General features: G+C 34.2%; 2 protein-coding genes across 2 annotated transcripts in view; both read left to right on the forward strand.

Moving 5' to 3' along the window:
- LOC129975052 (FAU ubiquitin-like and ribosomal protein S30) overlaps window positions 1–23,076 on the forward strand; it is a 140,644-nt gene that overhangs the window by 50,377 nt on the left and 67,191 nt on the right. The gene's annotated exons all lie outside the window — the stretch shown is intronic.
- LOC129975047 (adenosine deaminase-like) lies at window positions 378–22,412 on the forward strand. The gene is made up of 8 exons (XM_056087920.1): window positions 378–503; window positions 1,454–1,515; window positions 5,316–5,435; window positions 8,510–8,733; window positions 14,664–14,788; window positions 17,249–17,490; window positions 18,625–18,751; window positions 22,258–22,412. The coding sequence occupies exons 1-8, from the start codon at window positions 453–455 to the stop codon at window positions 22,351–22,353; spliced, it is 1,047 nt and encodes a 348-aa protein (XP_055943895.1). The 5' UTR covers window positions 378–452; the 3' UTR covers window positions 22,354–22,412.

Genomic DNA, 23,076 nt, shown 5'->3' on the forward strand with positions numbered 1-23,076 from the left:
TACCCGAAAATTATCATATTTGTTTCACTTATATTCATTTCCTCTAGTTAGTAATAATTCTTTGGAAAATGATATATCAGTAATTTCTTTAAATGCAGTTCAAATGAAAGCAAATAAAAATTGTGATGTATTCAGAGACAATGTTGTTGTCTTTTGTTTCCAACTGCATTTCATTTGTTTTCTACTGAGCAATTACTTTTGCAGCGCTATTTGTTTCTGAACTGAGAAGTCGGCACTATTTATAGCACCATTCAAGAGTTCCATTCAATGTTTATGAATCAGATCTGTGCCTGAATGACTATCAGATTAGATTAATGAAACAAAAGGTTGCATAACCAATAGAGTATCAGACAACAGCTGATAGATAAAATACGAAACAGATGCCCTTATTTATGAATGTAGAGATAAAGAGATCAAGGGGTGTTCTTCCATGTAACAGCTGGTAATGAAAAATGGAAGAGTGGAAAGAGCATTTCGATTCTACCAAAATCCCTAAATATAGGGTGAGTTTACTTCATTTTTTAATATTATCGCAATAAAATGTTTCCCAAAATCAACACAATATTTGAATTTGTCACCATTCGTGTAGTAAAGTGTTGGCAACCATTTTTAAAAAATCATTTGACAGCTAATAGTTTAGAGTTAGTAAAAGTGGAGTGTTACACTACGGAACAACGTGTTTTTATTGCTGAGCAATATTATCTGACGGACACAGCTCAAAAATTTGAGAACTGGTCCCTTAGATCATGGAATTTAACATCATTGGATTTCTTTTTATGGGTTTATTTGAAGTCAAAGCTCTATGCCAACAAGCTCTTAAGCATGCTTGCATTAAAGGAGGAAATTCAACTCTGCATCAACGAAATTCAACCATATTTATGCAAAATGGTCATGAAAAATTTCGATAAAAAAGAGTTTGTATGTCTCAGAAAAATCGTAGAAGCCATTTCCCTTATGTATATTCCATACTTAACTCTATGTTGTGTATTTGCGATTCAATTAAAAAAAAATAATAATAATAATTTAAAGAAAAAAACTGATTTTTTTTAAAAATTCAAATTTTGCGTTAACACGTTGTTCTGTCGTGTAACGCTTCATTTTTACTAACCCTGAACTATCAGCTGTCAAATGGTTTTTTAATAGGGTTTTCAACACTTTACTGCACGAATGGTGGCAAGTTTTATTCTTGCGTTAATTTTGGGATACCCTTTATTACCCTTGTTAAATGAAACTATAATATAATTTTCATCCTTCTTTCAATTTGAGAAGAAACTAATAGCTTCTGGTTACTTGGTGAAAGGCAAAATCATAAATATAGGTCCACCGAATCTAAAAGAAATCGGTTCATTTTTTCGAAACTTCTTTTGATTTTGCGTTGCTGTGTAAATATGCAAAAGCTGCCTTTTTAAATGCAAGATGTCTCTATTGAATAAACATTATTTTTTCTTATTAGGTGGAACTTCATATTCATCTTGATGGATCTGTTCGTCCAGAAACAATTTGGGAGATCTCTCAGTAAGTTCCATTTTTCAACATAAATCTATGCGAGAGGAGTATCTATTGAAGGAACTTTTGTGAATACATGTTTATTTTCGTTTCTTTTACGTTAGTTCCAATCTTTAATCGTAGCTTATTTTGCTTCTGTGTGTCTTTCATATTGTCATAAGCTTAGTAAATTCGGTAATATTGAAACCCAATGCTGGCCCTGCAAGAGCAAAGACGTCATGGCACAGCAAAATGTGAAAGTCATGCTCTTGGATGGATATTATTACGAATTTGTAATGTTGTTTCCCAGCGCAAATAGCAGTAGATTACATAATAAAGAAAATTTTAGGGTCAGTTCTATTAGATGCTGATCTGACTCAGGATCAATGATCCCCCTGGTTTGAAGACAAGCTTGGCGACCATTAGATTTTAGAATCTCCAGGAAATTTGGCGATTGGACCAATAGCAGGCGAATTATAGTGATCCTTCTTTCGAGAACTTTCTGTAGCCTGTCTCAGTAACTATAAAAGGTCAGCAGACCTAGTCGGCTTCAGTTGAATGGTTAGCGTATCAGTTTGATCCGCTTTGAAAGCTTGAATGCGTATAAGTTTGATCCGTCCAGCGAAGCATAAGTATTGAGTGGAGTTCAACATGGGATTAAGGATTGAGAAGTGAGCCGTGCACCGAGTCTTGGAGACAAATATTAACAGCATTGAGTCGTGTATTGAATAGATAGTCTTATAGTAGTGAGTCAGCAGTTGAGTAGAGCTAAGCGATGAGATAGTAGAGGATAGCAGATTTTTAGAGGAATATGATTCTCTCTTCTTGTGGAGTTCCGTTTGGTATTGAGCTCGGTTTGAGTTTGTGTGCTGTTATGTTTCTTTACTATCGATGAGCTACTGTGAGCTGCTGTTTATTGCTTGTGTAAGCCTCGACAGTGTATTTGTTGTTTGCATGTTGTGTCTTTGTGTTAATAAATGTCCTTATTTATTATTAAGGCCTGTTGACTGTAACACCATATACCCACTACAGCGAACCTATTGATTTTCGGAATTTCCTGGAGAATTTTTAGTAACAATTTGGTCTTATAACTGGAGTAGCGGAATTTTGTGGACAGTTTTCCGTAAAAATATATTGGTCTTTACCGCAGGATTTTCAACCAATTGAATTAATTTCTTTGTAAACCAATAATCTCATGCATTTAGTTTATTTCTTTAAATTTTATTCTGAGGGCAGTTTTTACAGAGTTATTTTATGATTCAATGCCTAAAATGTAAATGAATATTTGGCAGCTATTTTATCGATTTTTGACAGTTTGTTTCTTAATTTGATAATAAATCGAAAGTTAAGTAATATTTTTTTTATCGAAATGTAACAATTTAATTGTAATCGAACTGTAATAGTTCTTAAAAGTTAACTATAAATAAAGCTGACAGAATTTTAAAAGTTTTTTATATCCTTATACTATGATTATTACTAGTGCAACAGTTATAATTTAAAGAATACTGTTTTATTTTAGAACATATAACACCATATAAGAACTTGGTGATCTAAAACATTCCCTGTAAATTTTATAATTAAATACATTTTTATTTTTAACTACAGCAAGCACACACGCATATATACTATAACTGAAAACCAGTAGTATGAATTTACGTTGAAACTTATTATTTCCTGAGCGCCATCTAGCTTTAGAAGTTCAAAGAAGAATGGAACTGATATTGTTATAAACTAATGAAAAAAGTTAAATGCTAAATTATATTTTGTAATTCTAGATGTTTTTAAAATATAATCTTTATTTAAAATATTGTATATGATTTCACTTTTGTTATAGACATGTTGCCCGCTAATTCAAAATAGTGTCTTTGACAAGATATATAGACTTCGTATCTAATTAGCACCAAAATTAAAATCTTAAAAGTTATGTACTTATTATCTTGGGAAGACTCGATAATTTCTTGTCAAATTTGAATGCGAAATAAATAGTTTGAAATTTACATAATAATGATGTTAATTCTAACCATAACGAATTTTTAAAAAGTCTTCCATTCTCGCAGCGGATATTAACAAATTTTTAAGTTTTTAAATACACTTTATTGAAATTAAACAAAAATGGCAATAATACTGACTCAATTTTTTGAGTCTTATGCGCAGTAAATTTAGCATCAAAATTCTATTTGAATAGTTCGAACAATCGGTAGCAATATTTCACATACTATAATTGCATCTTTTATGTTACTACTATTTCTACTATATTGATTACTACTATATTGATATTTCTGAGAGACTTTTTTTTGGCTAATTTTAAATCTTTGTTCTTATTAATAATATAGTTGTTTTAATTGCAAATCAACGATCTTCCCAAACTTTGTGATACAATGCCTATTTTTTTTTTCTTTTTAAATATCATAATATTTGTGAAAATCATATTATCTGTAAAGTGCGATATGAGATTAGTGACATGTATGTTGCAAGAATAGTTCAAAACGCACTACAGGACAAACAACTCGATCTAGAGCTATTAAATTTCGTACTGTAATGTCTTGATCTACTGATCAAATAACGAAGCAGAATTTCCAGGAAATTCTTTATTTTACAGCCCTATATATACAAAGAACAACTTGTTCTAATCTTGGTTAAATAAATAGTTGTTTACACCTGTAGTAGGAGATACAACAGTCAAAGTCGAAGGCTTTCTTGAAACTCAGTTGGTTCTCGGACTCCGAACTCGTGGGCGTAGTCCAACAGTCCACCTGCAATCGTTTCTTCTCTTCTCTTAAAAAAAATCTCCGCACTTTATTTCGGCGACAATCTCCGCCTCTTAATTTACATTGTCATTTGAGCTCTCTTTCGGCCAATCGGGGTTCAGCCATAGGCTCTCTCAGCGACGCCAGTGGGTCGTGGGAAGGTCCTTTCACAAAGAGAAGCATCTAGCATCCAGATGTTTGGACATTCCTTTCTCTTTGAAGGCACTATCAATACCTCTTGGAGAGGAATTCCACATGTAGTCGCTAATGAACATTTCACTGTAGTCGCTAATGAACATATGCGAGACCACCCAGGTGAAAAGATCCACCATCTGGTTATGACGAGGAGTTTAGTAAGTAACAGCGACGACACAGCTGGCTGTAAATGTCTTATCAGTACTGGGAAACGGAGAATGTTTCAGCACATAGTTACTTCTTGGATAGTAAGCACTCAATAAAAAGAACAGATTTTCAAATTTTTAATTATATTTTTGATAAAATTGAAATGTTAACATTTTTTCCCCTCTAATTTTGACAAAATCAATTCTCTCCCCCAATTCCAAAAATATGATTTCCTGTGATGCCGGACAACTCGAGCTAGAGTTATCAAACTTCGCCTATAGTTACTTCGTGGATAGCAAGCAATATGCAAAAAAAAAAAAAGATTTTTAAATTTTTAATAACATTTTTGATAAAAATGATTGAAATTTTTAAGTTTTTCTAGCCATAATTTTGACAAAATCAATATACCCCCCCCCCCCCAATTTCAAAAATATGATTTTCAATGATGCCAATTACCATAATAATAAATAAATATTATTATAACTTTTCATCTATTTTGAAAAATATAGTTAACATTAATGCATCTAATTGTTTTAATTACCGACTTTATAGAAGATTATGCGATTATAATAAATACATTTTTTGTATACACATTATTTCTGCTTTTTTAATTAAGGAAACAAATTTTGAATTCAAAATATAGGCAGAATCTAGCCTACGATATTATCATTTTACTTTATTTAAGATTAGAAGTTAAAACTCAGACCTTCGTTTATTTTTTTTAAATTTATTTTTACATAGGCGGAAAGGAATACATCTTGCCAGCAGCTCTGCTGATTACTGTTCCAGCCTTGTCACAAAACAGCCAACCAATCTCGCCAACTTTTTGGCCCCCATCGCCACATACCTGCCGGTCATTGCGTAAGTAATCGCCTCTTTTCTAAATGTTAGTTAACACTGGTGTGTTTATAATGTAAGACTACTGATTCGACTCATTAGATGAATTCTTTTGAAAGACTAAAAGGGAAGAAATATTTAATTACATATTTTGAATGGATCAACTTTTATTTCTGTCACATTTTTATGACGGCAATTATAGATCAATATTAGATTCCTGATGAAATGAGAAAAAGATGGTTTTAGTTTTATAAATCAATTAGAAAAAAACCCTCCCCCATTTCGTAGGAGATTGCTACTGCTGGTTTTAATACAGAGTTTTATAGCGCAATTAAAGCACTAGATTCGTTACACTACTATGGTTACTATTTCATCAGCAAGGCACAAGTGATAATGCGCCAACGTTAAAAGTGTGGTGAAAAGCTTATAAGCCAGTTAACAGCTACGAAACACGAGCAATTGCTTTTGTATTGTGGTCATGTTACTGAGCGGCGAACCACACGGTACCAGGTTCTATCTTCGCGCATAACAATTCGCCATATTAGTGACCTCGGACGATGAACCTTCAATCTTCGTATAGCTGTTGTGGCGCCATCTACCCACAGCAAACCAAAGTCGTCAGATTCATTTAGCGCAGGAACCCAAAGTCGTCAGACTCACTTGACTCAGCAACACAAAAAAGGCCGCAGCAATACAAAGTCGTCAGACTCACTTGGCGCAACAGCAGCAGCAACCGCTCGCCATAATGCGTGGCGCTCCTCAAATGGGCACAGGCACATTAGAATCAACAGCTAAATACATCACCACTCAACAGCCATATCGTTCGTCTCACTTCCGACTCACTGGAGGGAGAGTCTGTGGTGAAAAGCTTATAAGCCAGTTGACAGCTACGATACACAAGAAATTGCTTTTGTATTGTAGTCATGTTACTGGGCTGCGAGCTACAAGGTCCCAGGTTCTATCCTCGCTCATCCCAAACCGCCAAAAAAGCCAAAATTTGATTGTTACGTTTCTTTCCTAAAGACATAACTGGAATGCAACTAGCTGCAATATTTTATCTTGGCGACGATTAGTACTTTGTTAACGGAAATATAGCCAACCTTAATAAAAAAAATATCAGCATGCAATTTTCTCTTATTGATAAAACAGATATCTTTTATTGAATGAATATTTAAAGATATTTTTACTGAATTTCTATGAAAGAAAATGTTTTGAACTGATGTAAATATTTATGTAGCATTACAAGATTGATTACTGTCTTGTTACAGCCCTTGATCGTATTTTTCTTTTTTTAACACAGTTAAAAATAAAATAAAATTATATTTTATTCAAAATTAAAATAAAATCAATTATCAGTCTTGGACAAACAGGCCCTGGGTTACAACCCAGATATTTACTAAATATCTAGAACTAAGTTATTCTCACCATTCCTAAGCATCCGGAGAGATCTGAGCGAAGATCAGAGTGATACCGGAAGGCAGGAATTGAGATAGAACTTCAAAGGACCATGACTGAAATATCAGACTTATCTATTGCCCCTCACATTGGAGGTATTACTGTAATTTAAGTGGAAACAATCCGAAATCTATAAAATTGTCATATCCATCAAGGGGGCAAGAACCGGTTGATTGCACTAAGTTTTCTCCATGGTCTCGTGGCACTTTCATGTGGAAGACAATCCTGTTGGTGTTCAATATGTACTGCATTTCTTATATGGAATCTTGCTAACCTGGAGAAAACTTAGCAGGCAAGATCGTCTGCAAGAATATATAGGATTATTATTGCAGATGGGCTTCTTCATGTCATTTTACAGGAAAAGTTCAATCATGAGAAATTCGGAAACTTCTCTAAATCTTTCCTGAAATACCCCGATTGGAAAGGCCTTCATACACTTCACTTCACTTCAGTTGCGTTAGTGCATTGTTTGGTGATATTTACTTATCTACATGCGTTTCTATGCTGTTTAAAATATATTCTGAAAGCTTTGAAACACAAGTTTGAAAGTTTTTTTTCTTTTGTGCATGGTGTCCCATAAATATTGGGACAAACTTTAAAGGGAGGTAGGGGACATCACAAGGATTCAGTTTTGCATAGCAACCCGTGGTCCGAAACGCCTTCATTCGGCTCTAGGTGGTGGTGTTGTTCACAGTAGCATATAAGGAAGCAGACCTGCAATCATCCCTCAGTCATTTGAGCTGCGATCGCCCGCAGAGGAGTATGGAACGTTTTACGAACACTGACCTGACGGATATGCACCTGATTTATGGATTAGCAGAAGGAACTGCAAAAGCGGCTGAAATGTTGTATCGGGAAAGGTACCCACAGAGAGATGCACCAGACCACCGGATATTCAGTAATTTGTATCACAATTTGTGTGAATAGGGGTCGTTACGAGGTAATAGACATAGTGAGGGCAGGCCACGAGTGACTTTAACTCCCAGGATGGAAGAAAATGTGTTGGATGCCGTTAGAAGGAATCCGAGGGCCAGCGTACGAGCCGTCGCTACTGCCGTTGGAGGATCTCGGAATAGTGTTCATCGTGTTTTGCAGCTTGAAGGCTTACACCCATACCATCTGCAAAGCGTACAGTTACTGCTCCCCAAAGATTACCCACCTCGTGAACGTTTTGCACGGTGGTATCTTGGTCAATGTTGCTCTACGTTTAAATGATGGATGAAGCGTATTTAACACGAGATGGGATGTTCAACTAACACAATGCGCATTTATGGGCTGGCGAGAATCCCCATGACACCCTATTTGTGGGCGATAGCAGCTCAAATGACTGAGGGATTGCAGGTCTGCTTCCTTAAACGCCACCTAGCGCCGAACGAAGGCGTTTCGGACCACGGGTTGCTATGCAAATCTGAATCCTTGTGATGTCTCCTACCTCCCCTTAAAATTTGTCCCAATATTTATGGGACACCTTGTATATGTAAATTGCTGCACATCATTGGTATACTGATTGTTATATTAACACGAATAAATTGAACAATGATCATATTGCTACACGCCTTGATTGCACCCCAAATTAATGCTTCTTAAAATACTGGCTTGACAAATGTTTTTTTCATTTAATTATTTGATTATTTTATGTTTAGGGGTGACGAAGAGGCTATCGAAAGAATAGCTTTTGAATTCTGCGAGGATGCCGCTCGGGAACACATTTTGTACGCAGAGACCCGCTACAGCCCCCATCTATTGTCTGCAGAGGGTTTTCCACCTGAAAAAGTAGTGGAGTGTATCAATAGAGGTCTAAAGAATGGTTGTGAGCGTTTTGGTGTCGACATCCGCAGCATACTCTGTAGCATACGAGGAAAACCAGGTTCGTGCCATTGAATGCTTTAGTTTATTTTCTAGTTATTATACCAAATTAGTTGCATTTGGCGACCACCTGACCGGCTGTGTTTAATTTCAGTTAAATCTTTTGTGTATAGTTCCTAGTACTCGTTCCCAAAATAAGGTACTTATAAATAAGTAACAACTTGTGATAACCAGCAAATTCGTGTTATTTTAATAGCCTTACACCTGTTCTGTTTATTATGTCCATGAATATTTCTAATAAAGTTTAATTTCCCGACACTAAAATGCTGTTTTAAATTTAAATGCCAGAATGATCTGTTTCAGTTGCATGTTCTCATTTACCGTAATGTAACTTCACTTTCTGATTTCTCATGTAAACTGTGGAAATAATATGTAAAAACTTTCTTTTAAAGCTTTTAATTACGAAAGAAAATCAAACAATTAAATATTTGAGAAAATAGTGAAAATAGTTTGGATTTCATCACAACAATAAAATAAATTGCTGAAAATTATGCAAAAAAATAATAATAAATAAATTAAATTACTAAAGTTCAAGAAAAAAAATTGTACTGCAATCAAATTAGTATCAATATAATTTTTTTATTTTAAAATTATAAAAAAAATTGTTTTGTGCATTTTTTTCGGGAAGCCTCGTGGAAAAACATTAAAAATCACGCTTAATTTGTAATTAATTACAATTCAAAAAACTTCACAAAGTTGCACATTCCTCTCCATCAAACTACACGTATCAAATTTGTTAGCTCGGGTCAAATGGTCTGGCTAGTAGAGCGTTAAACCATGTATTCCTTTATTATTTATAAAAATTATCTTCCGCTTTGAAAATCCAAATTTAAAAAAAATTTAAATCTGCTATAGCAAATTTCATGAGATCATGTGAGAACATTAGTCATTAGTGAAGTCATTGTTTTGTCTCAATCAATTTAAATCATTAACAACCGGTTTTAAACAATCACGTGACTATCAGATGACGCATGCGTCGATATTCAGGAAACGATGATATATATATGTATATGTAATGATATTTTTAAATTTAATTTAATCCTAATTAATTTCTTTATTTTTTTAGCCTAATTCAGCCCATGTCAAAATATTCTCTTATTTCCTGATCCTATTCCACTTTTTCTTTTTAATTAATTCAACTTTGTAAAAATGATTGCGTCATCGGTTCCCACGTGCCGAGTGAAGAAATATAGAATCTCAAACGGCGTTTAATTGGTGAAAATCGAACATAGGTACTGATGTTGCAGCGGTGTTTTCTGGTTCCCATTTTAGTTTTTTTTTTTTGAATATCTTTAAAACTTCCCAGTTCTCACATTACACACTTATGTCAAATTATAGAATATAAAATTTCTTACATTTTCAAGCTTTTATTTTTCTTCAAACTTTAATTTTTTTTTTTTTTTCAAATAAGGATTCTAAGTTATTTTTTTGTTTTCAGAAATTTACGGCCCCCTGGATTATCAAATGAGCATGTTACCTACATGAAAAAAAAAAAAAAAAACACCTTTTAAGAATGTGTTTTCCCTTAAAAAAATTCATAATTGAAACACCATTTGTTATTTTTTTAAATTAATTTTTTACAGTTTCCAACAGTTCTCCGACTCTCTATATTTTTGCGATTTTCACCAATTAAACGTCGCTCGGAACCCCATGTTGTATGGTGATTCTTTATCTTCTTGATGCCTACTATCACCCCTCTGAATTTGTCGGTCGAATTCAGAAACACCCTGTAATAAGTTTATATATATATATATATATATATATATATATATATATATATATAAATTTATTACGCCCCTGCCCGTTATTGATGAAACAGGAGAATATGGCACATGGCGAACATTCGAGCCAATTTGTAACTTTTTATTGGTGCTAAGTCATCAAATGCGACAACCTTCTTTATCATTTTCTAATAACCGTAGAAACGAAAAATTGATACCTGAAAACTGGTAAATCGCCAATTTTCTACCTGTATATTTTGATTATTCATAAATCCCAAACCAAAACAGCATCATGTTCTCAGATGATAATAATACTTTCCTTTGGCGTAAGTGAATGTAATGCTTTAAAACTTGTTGAAATATTTAAATTAATACTATAGTGGGCCAATACAAGTAATTTCTTTTACAAGTATAACCGTTGACTTTTCTTCTGCTAAACTTATCTTTTGATCAGGTATCACGTACTTGCCATAACAGCTCTTTCATGATATTACATTCTCTTTTTCTCTTCCTAAGAAATAATCTTTTGTTCATTTTTTATCCGCACATTTGATTTTGCGCGCTGGATTTTGTTGCAATTAATTTGGATAACTTAAGTTCTGTTGTACTTTCTTTTCATATACGAAAAGCAGTTTTGGTTTTTAGAAATAAGAGTTCAAGAATTATCTACTCAGTCAATTATCAATTATTTAACAATATATTATCAATTATGTAATTACTTACCATCATCACGCTGTCTCAATTTACTGCCATTGTTTGTTATCAGTATTATATCAGTAAAGCAATGAAAAAAGAAACAATTACATTTTTTTTTACTGCACATACATTGATAATCTATTTTCAAATTCTTCGGAAAAAATCGCAATAAAAAATGACTAGTGGAATAAATTATCATCTGCTGATAAATAAAATGTGAAACAAAGTTATCTTTCAAAATTAATCTGAAAGGAAAATTTACCAGTGTTCAGGCATTTTTAATGAACCGAAACTCAAACCTGATATTTTAATGGTTTTTCATTACTTAAATACAGCTTATAGCGAAATATTTTATTTCAAAGAATCGAAAATCTACAGTCAAAGATTGTTAAAATGTTACTTAAATATACTTTCGGATCCAATCGTTGGCCATCATGGGTTTATCAATTCAGGAACTTTTACAAAACCAGATGGAGTAGTCATCCTAAAACTTTCTCGTATGCTCTCTACAAGGCATTGGCAAAACATTAACTTTTGGAGTCAATTAAGCATTTTTTTCTGAATCTATCGCTCGATCCTTGGCGAATTATTTGGCGATTAATCCATGGCATGCATTAATAGTGTCCGAAAATCGAATTTGTGTTTCAGACACGTTTTTCTCATTCGAATGAAATAAAATTTTTACACAAAACTGTACATGTAGTGACAAATTCCCATACAAAATTTGATATATTTAAGACATTGCGTTTTCGAATGATCGCGTTTAAATGTTTCTGGAAGTACAGATCGATGGATAGTCAACTTGTTGCTGGATTTGACAAACTTTGACAGGTGTCTTATGCTATAGGTGGTACATCCGTGTACGTTATTTTATCTAGCTAGCCTCTCTCCGTTTTGTAATTGTCGTGTTCACTTATATTCGAACAGAAAGACAGACGCATTTCATCAGATTTTAGATTTTGAAGGAAATTAAGATTTGATTTGATAGAAATCAACAATTCGTCTTAAAGACCGTAACAAAAATTAATTCCTCAATATCAAATCATATCAAAGCGTTTTTCAGTTATCTTTGTCACAGAAAGACATTTTCCAAATATGTGTTTTTCGTATTTAGAAAGATTAAAACGTGGAGATTCATCAAAATCTCTATTTCGGATTTTTTGACGATTACTATACTTTCTTTATATTTCGTAAACGAGAAAGCAAAAAGGATGGGATATGCTGAAGACTGCTTCCTTAAGGAATATCTGATATTTGCACCCATTGTGGTGGTAGGGCATCAGATTTAAGCCAATTAGACAGTCGTGGATAGCCGTCGCTCTCCAACTCTCTCATTTACGACGAACTACTGTATATATTGTTACGAAATTGTCCGGGGGTTCGTTTGGATAGTGGGAGTTATATGGTGTGAAGAATGCTCAATCACCAGGCGGCAGTAGAAAATGAAACATCGACGTTTATTTACACGAACACACACCGGACAGCACAAAGACGACAACTATATACAGCACAGAAGACGATTATCTTCAGCCGAGACGTGCAGCATACAACAGTATACACAGCAGCGCTACTCCGCTAGTCCTTGGAAGACGAGTTCTTCACCGTCCCTTTCGACTATTCTTCGACTCTACTGGTCCACGACTCCAATTCACGACCCGACTCACAACTGCCCAGCAGCTGCGAGTGCTTCCTTTTATAGGTCTCAGGATGCGGGGCTAGAAGCCTCTCAACCAATCAGGAACGTTCGAGGCGTAACTCGGTTCCTACTGGACGGTTCGGGAAAATTCTCGATGTTTCGGGTATAATCTATTTTGGCACCAAAGTCGCCAAATTCGTCGCCAAGTTCTGGGATCTCCCATGGAACCCCCTATGCTGGGAAGCCGCATCAAGGATTCGTAACAATATGGTGAGCTCGTGGTCGGGTACCATGAGGAATTTGGTCAGGTCACGAATGCTGATTATTTAATTCGACATATTTTAAAGTGTGAATGTAACTTCTTTCGAAAACAGTATGAGATTACAGCATCAGTTTAGAAATAATTCGATAAAATTCGATTGTCTTTGTGCGAAACTCAGTTGAATTCCGGTCCATCTGATATCTGAAGGTGCCAAAGCCTTCACTAGCTGTAAGAGGTGTTGAATGCAGTTTCTATTTCTAACATTCAACGGACACTAATTCGAGGTCATACCATGGGTCTTATCAACAACCATCCGGCATCATACTTATTAATCTAGAAAGTGTTAAATTTGGATAGTTTTTGGTGCCGTAACCAAAGAAAATTTTTTTTTAAATTCATTTATCATTCGAAAATCATTTTATGGTCTGGTATTTGATGCATCGGATATTACACATGGTAATTTCGTTGTTTTGTTTCGTCCCCTACACGCTACTGCATTGTACATTAAAGGCTTACTAGCCTTTTCGTTTTTTGTACATCCACTTTATTAATTCGACTGCATACAAATCGACTATACAGGATTTAACGCAGGATTGATGGACGCAAATGTTGGACTTCGAAAAATCCAACGGTTTCAGCCAATCTGTCTTACCTTGAACTTCTTAGTGTATTTTCTACTGCATTTTCCATTCAGAATAATGTTCATTTCGATATATTCTAATATATATATATATCTTAGTTTTCATACATATTGGAGCATATTATTAATTCTTAATTAAATATATTCATTTGCTTTTAAAACAAATGATTTATAGGCAAATGATTTGTCTAACAAATATCTTGCCGGATATGGCCCAGTTTCAAGGCATGACAGATTTATTCAAAAATTCTGGATATTCTAATAATGTGTATGGAATTCCCACGAAATAGGTAATCCAAAAATACTAAAATTCATTATCTATAAGATATAATGATGCAGTTTTTCCTTCTAAGATTTATTTAGCAATTGTAGAATTGAAGGTTAATTAGCCTCCTTAATCCGCATCTAATGAGATTTATAGCTATAATAATTCATATAATCCGCTTTTATATGCATTTCGGCTTTCGATTTGGCCTAAAGAGGGTTTCATGTAGTCTAGGTGGCTTCATGATTTAGACGCAAATGAACAATGAATATATAATTTTGGTAAATACAAATGCAATGAATGAATAATTTTAAACATAAAGTTTTTCTAAATTGTATTTTTTTTTTTTTTTCATTTTTACAAACAAATGCTAATTCCAGCCGAGGAGGACTAAACATGAAATCCATCCAAAAAGACAACTCATTCATGCATTTGTAAAAAGATTTAGTAATATATGGAAATTGTAAACGAAATCTACGCCCGGTAATCAGAGTTAAGCAATATTACAAAGTGTGAGGTATTTTTTTTTTTGTCTTTGAGAAGGAATCATGCCCTTATCTACTTCCTCTGATTGATTAATTTGCCATCTCCAAGATGACCTGTTACGTTGTCGTTCTGTATCTATATCAAATGACTTCAATGCGCTATTCGCGCAATATTATATGTTTTTTATTCTTAAATTATGAAATTAATATCAAATGCATCTTTTAGGCTGGTCAAAAGAAGTGGTAGAACTGTGCCAGAAGTATAGAGACGAAAGAGTAATTGCTATGGACATCGCTGGAGATACGAATGCTGTGACTAACACATCAGAAGACGATGTTGAAGCCTTTCAGGTAAGCTTATTTACACTGAGTTTTATTTAACAAAAATATTTGGTTTTAGCACCATATAATTATTATTTCTACATACACGAAGTATGCAAAGAGAAATCATTGTATTTGTCAAAAAATTCAAACTCGGAATTTTGATGAATCTCCATGTTCGTTAAACCACCTCCTGAGCCCAAAACAGTACATTTTGAGAATGTAGGGGTATGTGGACACTATAACTTTAGAATGTATTAAACTAAAGAGATGACATTCATTATGTAATCTTAAAACAAAATGTGTAGGTATCTATCGAAATTTCAAAGAAATCCATCGTAGAGAGTTTGTCTGTTTTTTTGCATGCGCGACTAAATTTATCATGCAAAAGGCCGTTGCAACAAAGTATTTCCACATCATCATCATCTTATGCATGTGAGCACTATAACTTATATTGGTGATATTTCTTGTGGAAATTTATCATCAAAATTGTCGATATGTATTAAATTTGGACAAAAACTGTTTAACGAGGAGTCATTTATTAGTCTGCATATTCGAGTGTACAATAATTCAAAAACACAACGCCTTAGATGAATAAAATTTAGTATGTTGTCTGATGGAAAAAATGTAAATTTGTATATCAAATATGGGATCTAATCGGTGGGAAAGAAGGCATAGAAATTACATATTCAGTTTTCTGCTTCATATTGTTACGAACCTGTGATGCTGCTTCCCAGCATAGTTGGTTCCATAGGAGGTTCCAGAGCTTGGCGACATTTGGCGACGAATTTGGCGACTTTGGCGCCAAAATAGATTATACCCGAAACATCGAGAATTTTCCCGATCCGTCCAGTAGGAACCGAGTTACGCCTCGAACGTTCCTGATTGGTTGAGAGGCTTCTAGCCCCGCCTCCTGAGACGTATAAAAGGAGCTGCAGCTGCCGGGGAGTGGGGGTGAATTGGAGTCGTGAACCAGTGCAGTCGAAGAGTAGTCGGAACCGACGCTAAAGAACTGGCCTTCCAGAGATAAGCGGAGCAGCGACGGAGTGAAGCTAGTGCTGAACTAAGCTGTGTGCTACTGTTCTGTAGTAGAGTTTTGTATGCTTCACGTCTCGGCTGAAGATAATCGTCTTCTGTGCTGTCCTGTGTGTCTTCGTGTAAATAAACGTCGTTGTTTTATTTTCTACTGCCGCCTGGTGATTGAGCGTTCTCCACACCATATAACCCCCACTATCCAAACGAACCCCGGAAATTTCGTAACAATATTATGAAGCATGATTTCAACGAAATTACCGTATAATATGCGATGACCTAGTTTCAAGAAATATGTCATTAATCTAAAAAAATCTTTTGTCTTCTTTGTCATGCAATTGATTCTGGAGTTTCTAAATACCGTTACGATTGATCTGAATTTGCTACCTCTTTTCGTTAGCTGATACAATGATAAAATCATAGCAAACTTTTCAGTTCTTCATTTTCTTCTCATTCATCTGCGATAGAATAGATCATGCGCAATACAACAGTACAATATGATTTCCAGTTCATTTATTCATGAAATAATTATCTGATGAAATTGAATGACCTGCAATCACACGTCTCAAAATCGGGTATTGTTTCCCAGTAATTCATACCCTTTTATGACACATTCCATTCAGTGAGCTATTATGATATTTGTAAATTAAGTTTACCTTACTATTTCAAACAAAATAGTAACCAAGGAGTGAATCATTTATTTTTCCTCCCTTTTGTCCTTCAAATGAAATTATAACATAAAAAACTAATAAATCCTGACCTTTAATCATCAACAGGCATAAGATCAGGCCTCATCAAATAGATGGCGTTTTTGAAATGTCAACCAAAGAACTGGAAGCTTGGCACTGAGCCAATGACATCTCATACACGTGCTAATAAGAGTCAATCCAGAAAAAATAAAAACAGTTTGACTGAACTTTTGGTCTGCATAAATGTAAAAAGGACAATTCACTGCCAAAAACATTACTTCCTAAATTAATTCATTACCTTTAAAGGACAATTTGTGGCGATTTGAGACGAGCGAGGATAGAACCTGAGACATTGTGGTTCTTGTCCAGTAACATGACCACGATACAAAAGCAATTGCTCGGGTAGCGTAGCTGTTAACTGGTTTTTTATGAGCTATTCACTACAAATTCACTACCAAAATAAAAAAAAATTGAGCTTTTCACTGACAATTCAATTTTCTTTATTTATTTTCTATGGGATTTATTGCTAACTGAATATCTGCATTCTTTTAGTCGGCCTATTTTTTAAAATGTGTTTTTCGAACTCAGAGAAGTCTAAATCTTGGAAATCGTCAAAATCTGGAATTCGAATTTTTTGACGATTACTATATTTTATCTATACTGAATATACGAGAAAGTAAAAAGCAGCTGAGCTTTTCACTGAAAATTCTGTTTTCTTTATTTATATTTCCTGTGATTTATTGCTAACTGAATGTCTGCATTCTTATAGTCGGCCTATCGGTTGGGGATCCACCGCACTGTCCATGCAGGAGAGGATGGGCCTGCAGATCAGGTGCGCTTTGCCCTTGAGCATCTATTTGCTGAGAGGATAGGCCACGGGTACCATGTGGTGGATGACGACGCCCTCTATCGCCGCTGTCTTGATATGGACGTACACTTCGAGGCATGTCCGCACTCCAGCCTGCTGACGGGATCAGTGACAGATAGGAAGGCCAAGCACCCTATCGTGAGGTGAGATTGAAAGAAATCTCTGTCTCTAAATCAGAGATCAAATTTATCGCATTGCCAAGTCATATAACGTTATGAATTTGAAACATTGCTTCTCTGCACAATAAGTCTTTTGATAAAGAAAATAGTTTTACAGAAAGTTAATGATCCTTCAGCCTTGGCGTTCATTTGTCTCTTTGGCAATGAATTTGAAAACGTTGGTGATAAAAATGAAAGTTCTTGTAACTGCTGGAATTTTTTCGATATATCGATTAGGAACAAAGATAAGGTAATATTCTAGAATATTCGATGTCATGCCTCGAAAGCTATAAAAAGTAGATAGCACAGCTAGAGGAGTCATTTAGTAGAAGTTGAGTCGATAGATGTGAGTAGCTGAGCGAAATCTTTGCTTGGAATATTGATCTTCTGAGAGTTCGCTCTGAGAGCTTTGTGTTATTATGTTTGTTTTTCTCCCCAAAGTCTCCTTTCAAGCAAGTAACTGGAAAAGAGAGGATATTCTTTTCTTCACATTCTACGAACCATTACCCTCATATCTTTGGCGTTTCAATCTGATACTTCTTCGTTATACATTCTATCAGGATGTAATTATCCACTATCCATTATCTGGATTTCGCCAATTTTTATTTAATTAAAAACTTATGAACCTTATGTATGTCATTAGATATGAAAAATAAAACTTTAGCAGAATCCCAACGCCTACTGCTCGAACGATTTCGCCTATTAATCTCGTCACTTTGCAAGCTTAGCTAACCATTTAGAATGATTATGCTTATTTTGCAAGTAAAATTTAAAATAGCATTTTTATTTCATGTTACAAGAAATAATTCATCAAAGTAGGTTCACATTACATAATCAGTACTTTTTATATAGTGGACGAACAGCTAGTTTGCGCAGGTGAATAATTAAATATTAATTAATATAATGATATTATTATCATTAAAAGCATTAATTGTTATATTCTTTAATTAAAGGTAATTAATTATTATTTTTACATACCACTAAAATAAAAGAGACTAATCAAATCAATATAAATTCCAGAGATAATTTCCAGAAGTTTGCATACAATTAGAATCGGATTTCAGTTCAAAATGAATTCCATGTGCACATTAAATCATAAAAGTTGCTTTTGTTTTGCAGGTTTGCGGAGGACAGGGCTAACTTCTCCATCAACAGAGATGACAGTACCCTCATCCAGAAGACTTTAGACGATGACTACGAACTGGTCCGAAGTTTTGGACTCAATGATTTACACTTTGCCAGAGCTGTCAGTAACATGATTTCACTCTATACTTAAATCCTTTAATTTTTTTCATTATCAGTCTAAATCAAAGGTTAGAAAAGGCATTAAAGGCTATAGTGAAAATTCTCGAGTAATTGCGATATTTAGTGATTTAGAAAGATCAATTTGGTTTTACAAGATTATGTTTTTATAAATTTGCACATCTTTTGAGAATGGCACACACAACAAAGGATGTGATTAGAATTCTATTATGCGTATGTTTTTTCTCTGTTTTGGGCATTGTTTGGGCCACGGTGGCCTGGTGATAAGGTTTAGGATCGTGAGGCGTAGGGCTTCAGGTTCGTAGGGCTCATTCCACCGAAGAACTGTCGTGTAAGGGGGTCTGTTGCACGTTAAATCCTTCAAGGCCAAACGTCCTCACGCTGGTATGGTGTGGTGTAGAGAGGAGGGTGCCAGCTCAGATGTCGTCCTCGTCATCTGACCGCGGTTCAAAGTTACGAGATCCGTCCCAAAATAGCCCTAGTGTTGCTTTATAACGGGACGTTAATACAACTAAACTAAACTTGGGCATTTCTTGGGTGCATAAAGGTTGTCCCAAAATTTACCCAAGATTTGAATTTTCCACGGTAGAAAAGTGTTGGCAATCCTATTAAAAAAACCATTTGATTGCTGATAGTTTAGAGTTACTAAAAAATGGAGTGTTACACGATAGAACAGCGTGTTAGTGCAAAATTTGAATTAAATAAAAACACGTTTTTTTTATTTTAATTTTTTTAATATTTTTATTGAATTGTAAAGTACACAGGATAAGGTTATTTATGGAATAACGCAATAGAGCAAATTTCCTCCATGGCTTTATTGGCACATGCGCAATTTTTTTATCGAAATTTTCCATGACCAGTTTGCATAAATATGGCTGAATTTCGTCAATTCAGAGTTGAATTTCCTCCTTCAATGCACGCTTTCTTGTGAGCTTGTTGGCATAGACCTTTGGCTTCAAATAACCCCATAAAAAGAAATCCAATAGCGTTGAATCACACGATCTAGGGCCAATTCTTAAATTTTTGAACAGTAACCGCCAGACTTTCATTATTTTTGAAATATTGTTCAATAATGAAAACACGTTGTTCTATCTTTCAACGATATATTTGTACTAACCCTAAACTATCAGCTATCAAACAGATTTTTTTATAGGATTGCCAACAATTTTCTGCAAGAATGGTGGCAAATTCAAAACTTGCGTTAATTTTGGAACACCCTTTATGTTTTCACTTTGTGTATTTTTATTTTTTATTTCCACTGTATCAGAAATTATAATAAACTTAGAGACAGTACTAAAAACTCTGTTCCACGGGTAAAATCTTTTGCCATGCAATGTGGTTGCCTCATTAATTTTGATTCTATTGAGCTTTAAGTGATGCTTTCCATTCTATATAAAGGAATGTATCTGGAGTTTTAAGCTGCTAGAGAAAATTCTTTCCAGAAGAAAAAAATCTTTTTCCTCACAGTTTAGCCTGTTCTTTTTTTGAAATTATTTTGCTCCATTAATTTATAAGTTTATTTTAATTTTTAACAAGTGAAAATATGATGTTGTTTTAATTTGATGTATTTGAAGCCTCAAAATGCACGAGCAGAAAGTTGGCGATTTATCGCTTTTTAGGCATCAATTTTTCTCTTTTAGGGTTATTTAGAAAATGATAAAGAAGGTTGTCCCATTTGGTGACTTATAGCCAATAAAAAGTTACAACTTGGCGCAAATGTTCGCCATGTATCAGATTCTTCTGTCTGGCCAATAAAGGGCGGGATCGTAAGAAGTTATCGCCCGAAGAAGCACAGAGAAGAAATTGGGAATGGATGCGCAACAGCGAGGGGAAGTATCCAAACGTGTGTGTATATATTTTTGTAAAATTTTTAGAGCTGGCAAAGAAGTTTTAGGTCCGAGCTCGAACGATTTTCGCTTTTAGAAAATCGCTTTTCTAAAAAAGTTGATGATTGAGCAATACAATAGTCAAGTAATCATTTAAACTGAATTTTCGCAAAAAATTCTTTTTTCTGGCCTCGGGAAAAAGTTTTGAAACTGGATCGAATTTGAGATGGGGGGGGGTAGAAAACATCATTTTTCTAAATATCGACACATGCGTAATCTGATAGTCACGTGATTGTTTCACACTGGTTTAAACTGGTACTTAAATTAATTAAGACAAAATATGACTTAAAAAAATAATAACATTGATAAAAATAATAACATTCTCACAAGATAAATTAAAATTTGCGATAACAGGCAGCAATTTTTCTTTTAAATTTCATTCTTCCTTTCTTTTTTTTTTTTTTTTTTTTGTTACTTTTATGTCTCTAATTTCTATATCGCTTATAAAAAAAGGGTTTTCTTCATCTTTTAAGATTTTGGATAAGGATTGATATTCACTGTGAGAAGTCTATAGCTAAACTGTAATTAAAATAAAAGTTTCCCGCCTACTTTGGAAAGAGATTCGCTGATCAAAAGCTAAGGCTAGCATATGTTTCACCATTAAACATTTATAGCTTTTTTTCACATGATCTTCTGGTCTCCTTTGAATTTCTATTGAAGTAAGAATAGAATATGATCATTTTTTTAGTTTGCATTACTTTTTGAGATTGAAATCCATGGACGATTTTAAACTTTATGTGTCCATAGATTTTATTCGAATATTTTTATTCGATTCTATAGAAATTTTACTCGATATACAGAAACTATTTTTCTAATGAAAATACGAGGGGGGATCCCCCAAAAAAAGTTTACAAGCAGCAGTATTTGGAAAGTAGAAATTGTGGGTGGGAATATTGTTACCCAGAGTGGAGACAGGTGGCGCTAGTTGTCTTAGACCGTTCGTTCGAGCAGATAGTGTTAGTACTGAGACCTGAAACAGCGACGGTAATGGCAAGACGTCTAGAGAAGTTGTCTCGCACAGAGGTGAGAGACGTGATACGATTTCTGTGGGCCAAGAATGTGTCCCCATCGGACATTCACAGACAAATCGTTGAAATGTACGGGGGCGAAGCAATGAGTAGACAACAGGTGGCGAAAGGGTGTCGTTCTTTTGAAGCCGGCAGAGAGATTGCTGGAAACGTTTAGGTGGGAGATCTGGAGCCACCTCCCATACAGCCCCGATTTGGCTCCCAGTGACTATTTCCTTTTTCCGGCATTGAAGAAACACTTATCCGCAACAAAGTTCACATCATACGGTGATGTTCAAAGAAGTGCCGAGAACTGGCTCAATAGCCAGGGACCTGATTATTACTAAGACTGGTTAAACAAATTGATCCAGCTGTGTGATAAATGTCTCTTTGGTGATTATGCAGAGAAGTGACCGCCACATATGTCTCTTACTTACCATTTGTATCCTGTGTTTATTGTTAATAAAGCATTTTTTTTTTGGATCACCCCTCGTACTAGATTCCTGTAAAAAGTTCGATACTTAGAGAAATTTGATATTTCTTTTGGTAATATTCAAAACCTGAACCAAAATTAATTATTGCTTTCTATTTTCTAGAATTTCAATGCAGCTCGAAGTGCCTTTTTGCCTGACGACGAAAAACAGACGCTCATCGACAAGTTGATGAATGTTTATGGAGTGCCAACTCTTTAATATGCTTTAAATTATTTCTCGAATCTTATAGAGCAGATAAATAAAAATGTAGTAAATAAAAGTTTTTACTGAAAAAGTGCCCTTTGCTTTTATTGGTAAATTTTATTTCTGTAACTGCAGTATTCATATTAAGAAATTCTAAATAGGACATTGTTATATCTTATATCTGGAAAAAATAAATAAATGCAGTTCATGCATAACAAATGAAAAAAATCGAAACGATTTTTTTATGCATTTTTAAGTTCGAATGCTTTAAAATAAAGAAAAATTATCTCAATGGATCTACATAGAAAAAGGTATGAAACAAAGTACATACAATTTAATTTTATAGATCGAAACAAAATGAAAAACACAAATTAAAGATTCATCTAGAACGCTCTTTATTTTCATTTCGGAATTAATTTAGGTTTGTTTGATAGTTGATACTTTTGACAACTGATGATAAAAATACTATTATGATTAGGATAAGTTCGTAGATTGAATGAACTTTAATAATATAATATAAAAGGCATAAATGGATATTTATTTAGAGTAATTTTTTATAAATATTTACTGTTAATAAGTATTATAATGGTAAAATTTTCGACAACATAACAGTATTCAGTATCTGACACATAGCAATGTACTTATTCAATAAAAGCACTACAGGAACTACTTATCGGAGATTGTAGCAAGACTTTAATATATATATATATATATATATATATATATATATATATATAT

The sequence above is a fragment of the Argiope bruennichi genome, chromosome 7, assembly GCF_947563725.1.
Source record: "Argiope bruennichi chromosome 7, qqArgBrue1.1, whole genome shotgun sequence".
Classification (NCBI taxonomy): Eukaryota; Metazoa; Arthropoda; class Arachnida; order Araneae; family Araneidae; genus Argiope; species Argiope bruennichi.

What these genes read in the sequence shown, in the direction of transcription:
- LOC129975047 (XM_056087920.1), top strand. Translation starts at nt 453, where the DNA reads ATGGAAGAGTGGAAAGAGCATTTCGATTCTACCAAAATCCCTAAATAT. An exon ending in ACATACCTGCCGGTCATTGC is followed by an intron (nt 5,436 to 8,509) that starts GTAAGTAATCGC and finishes TTTTATGTTTAG; the next exon opens with GGGTGACGAAGAGGCTATCG. An exon ending in ACGATGTTGAAGCCTTTCAG is followed by an intron (nt 14,789 to 17,248) that starts GTAAGCTTATTT and finishes GCATTCTTATAG; the next exon opens with TCGGCCTATCGGTTGGGGAT.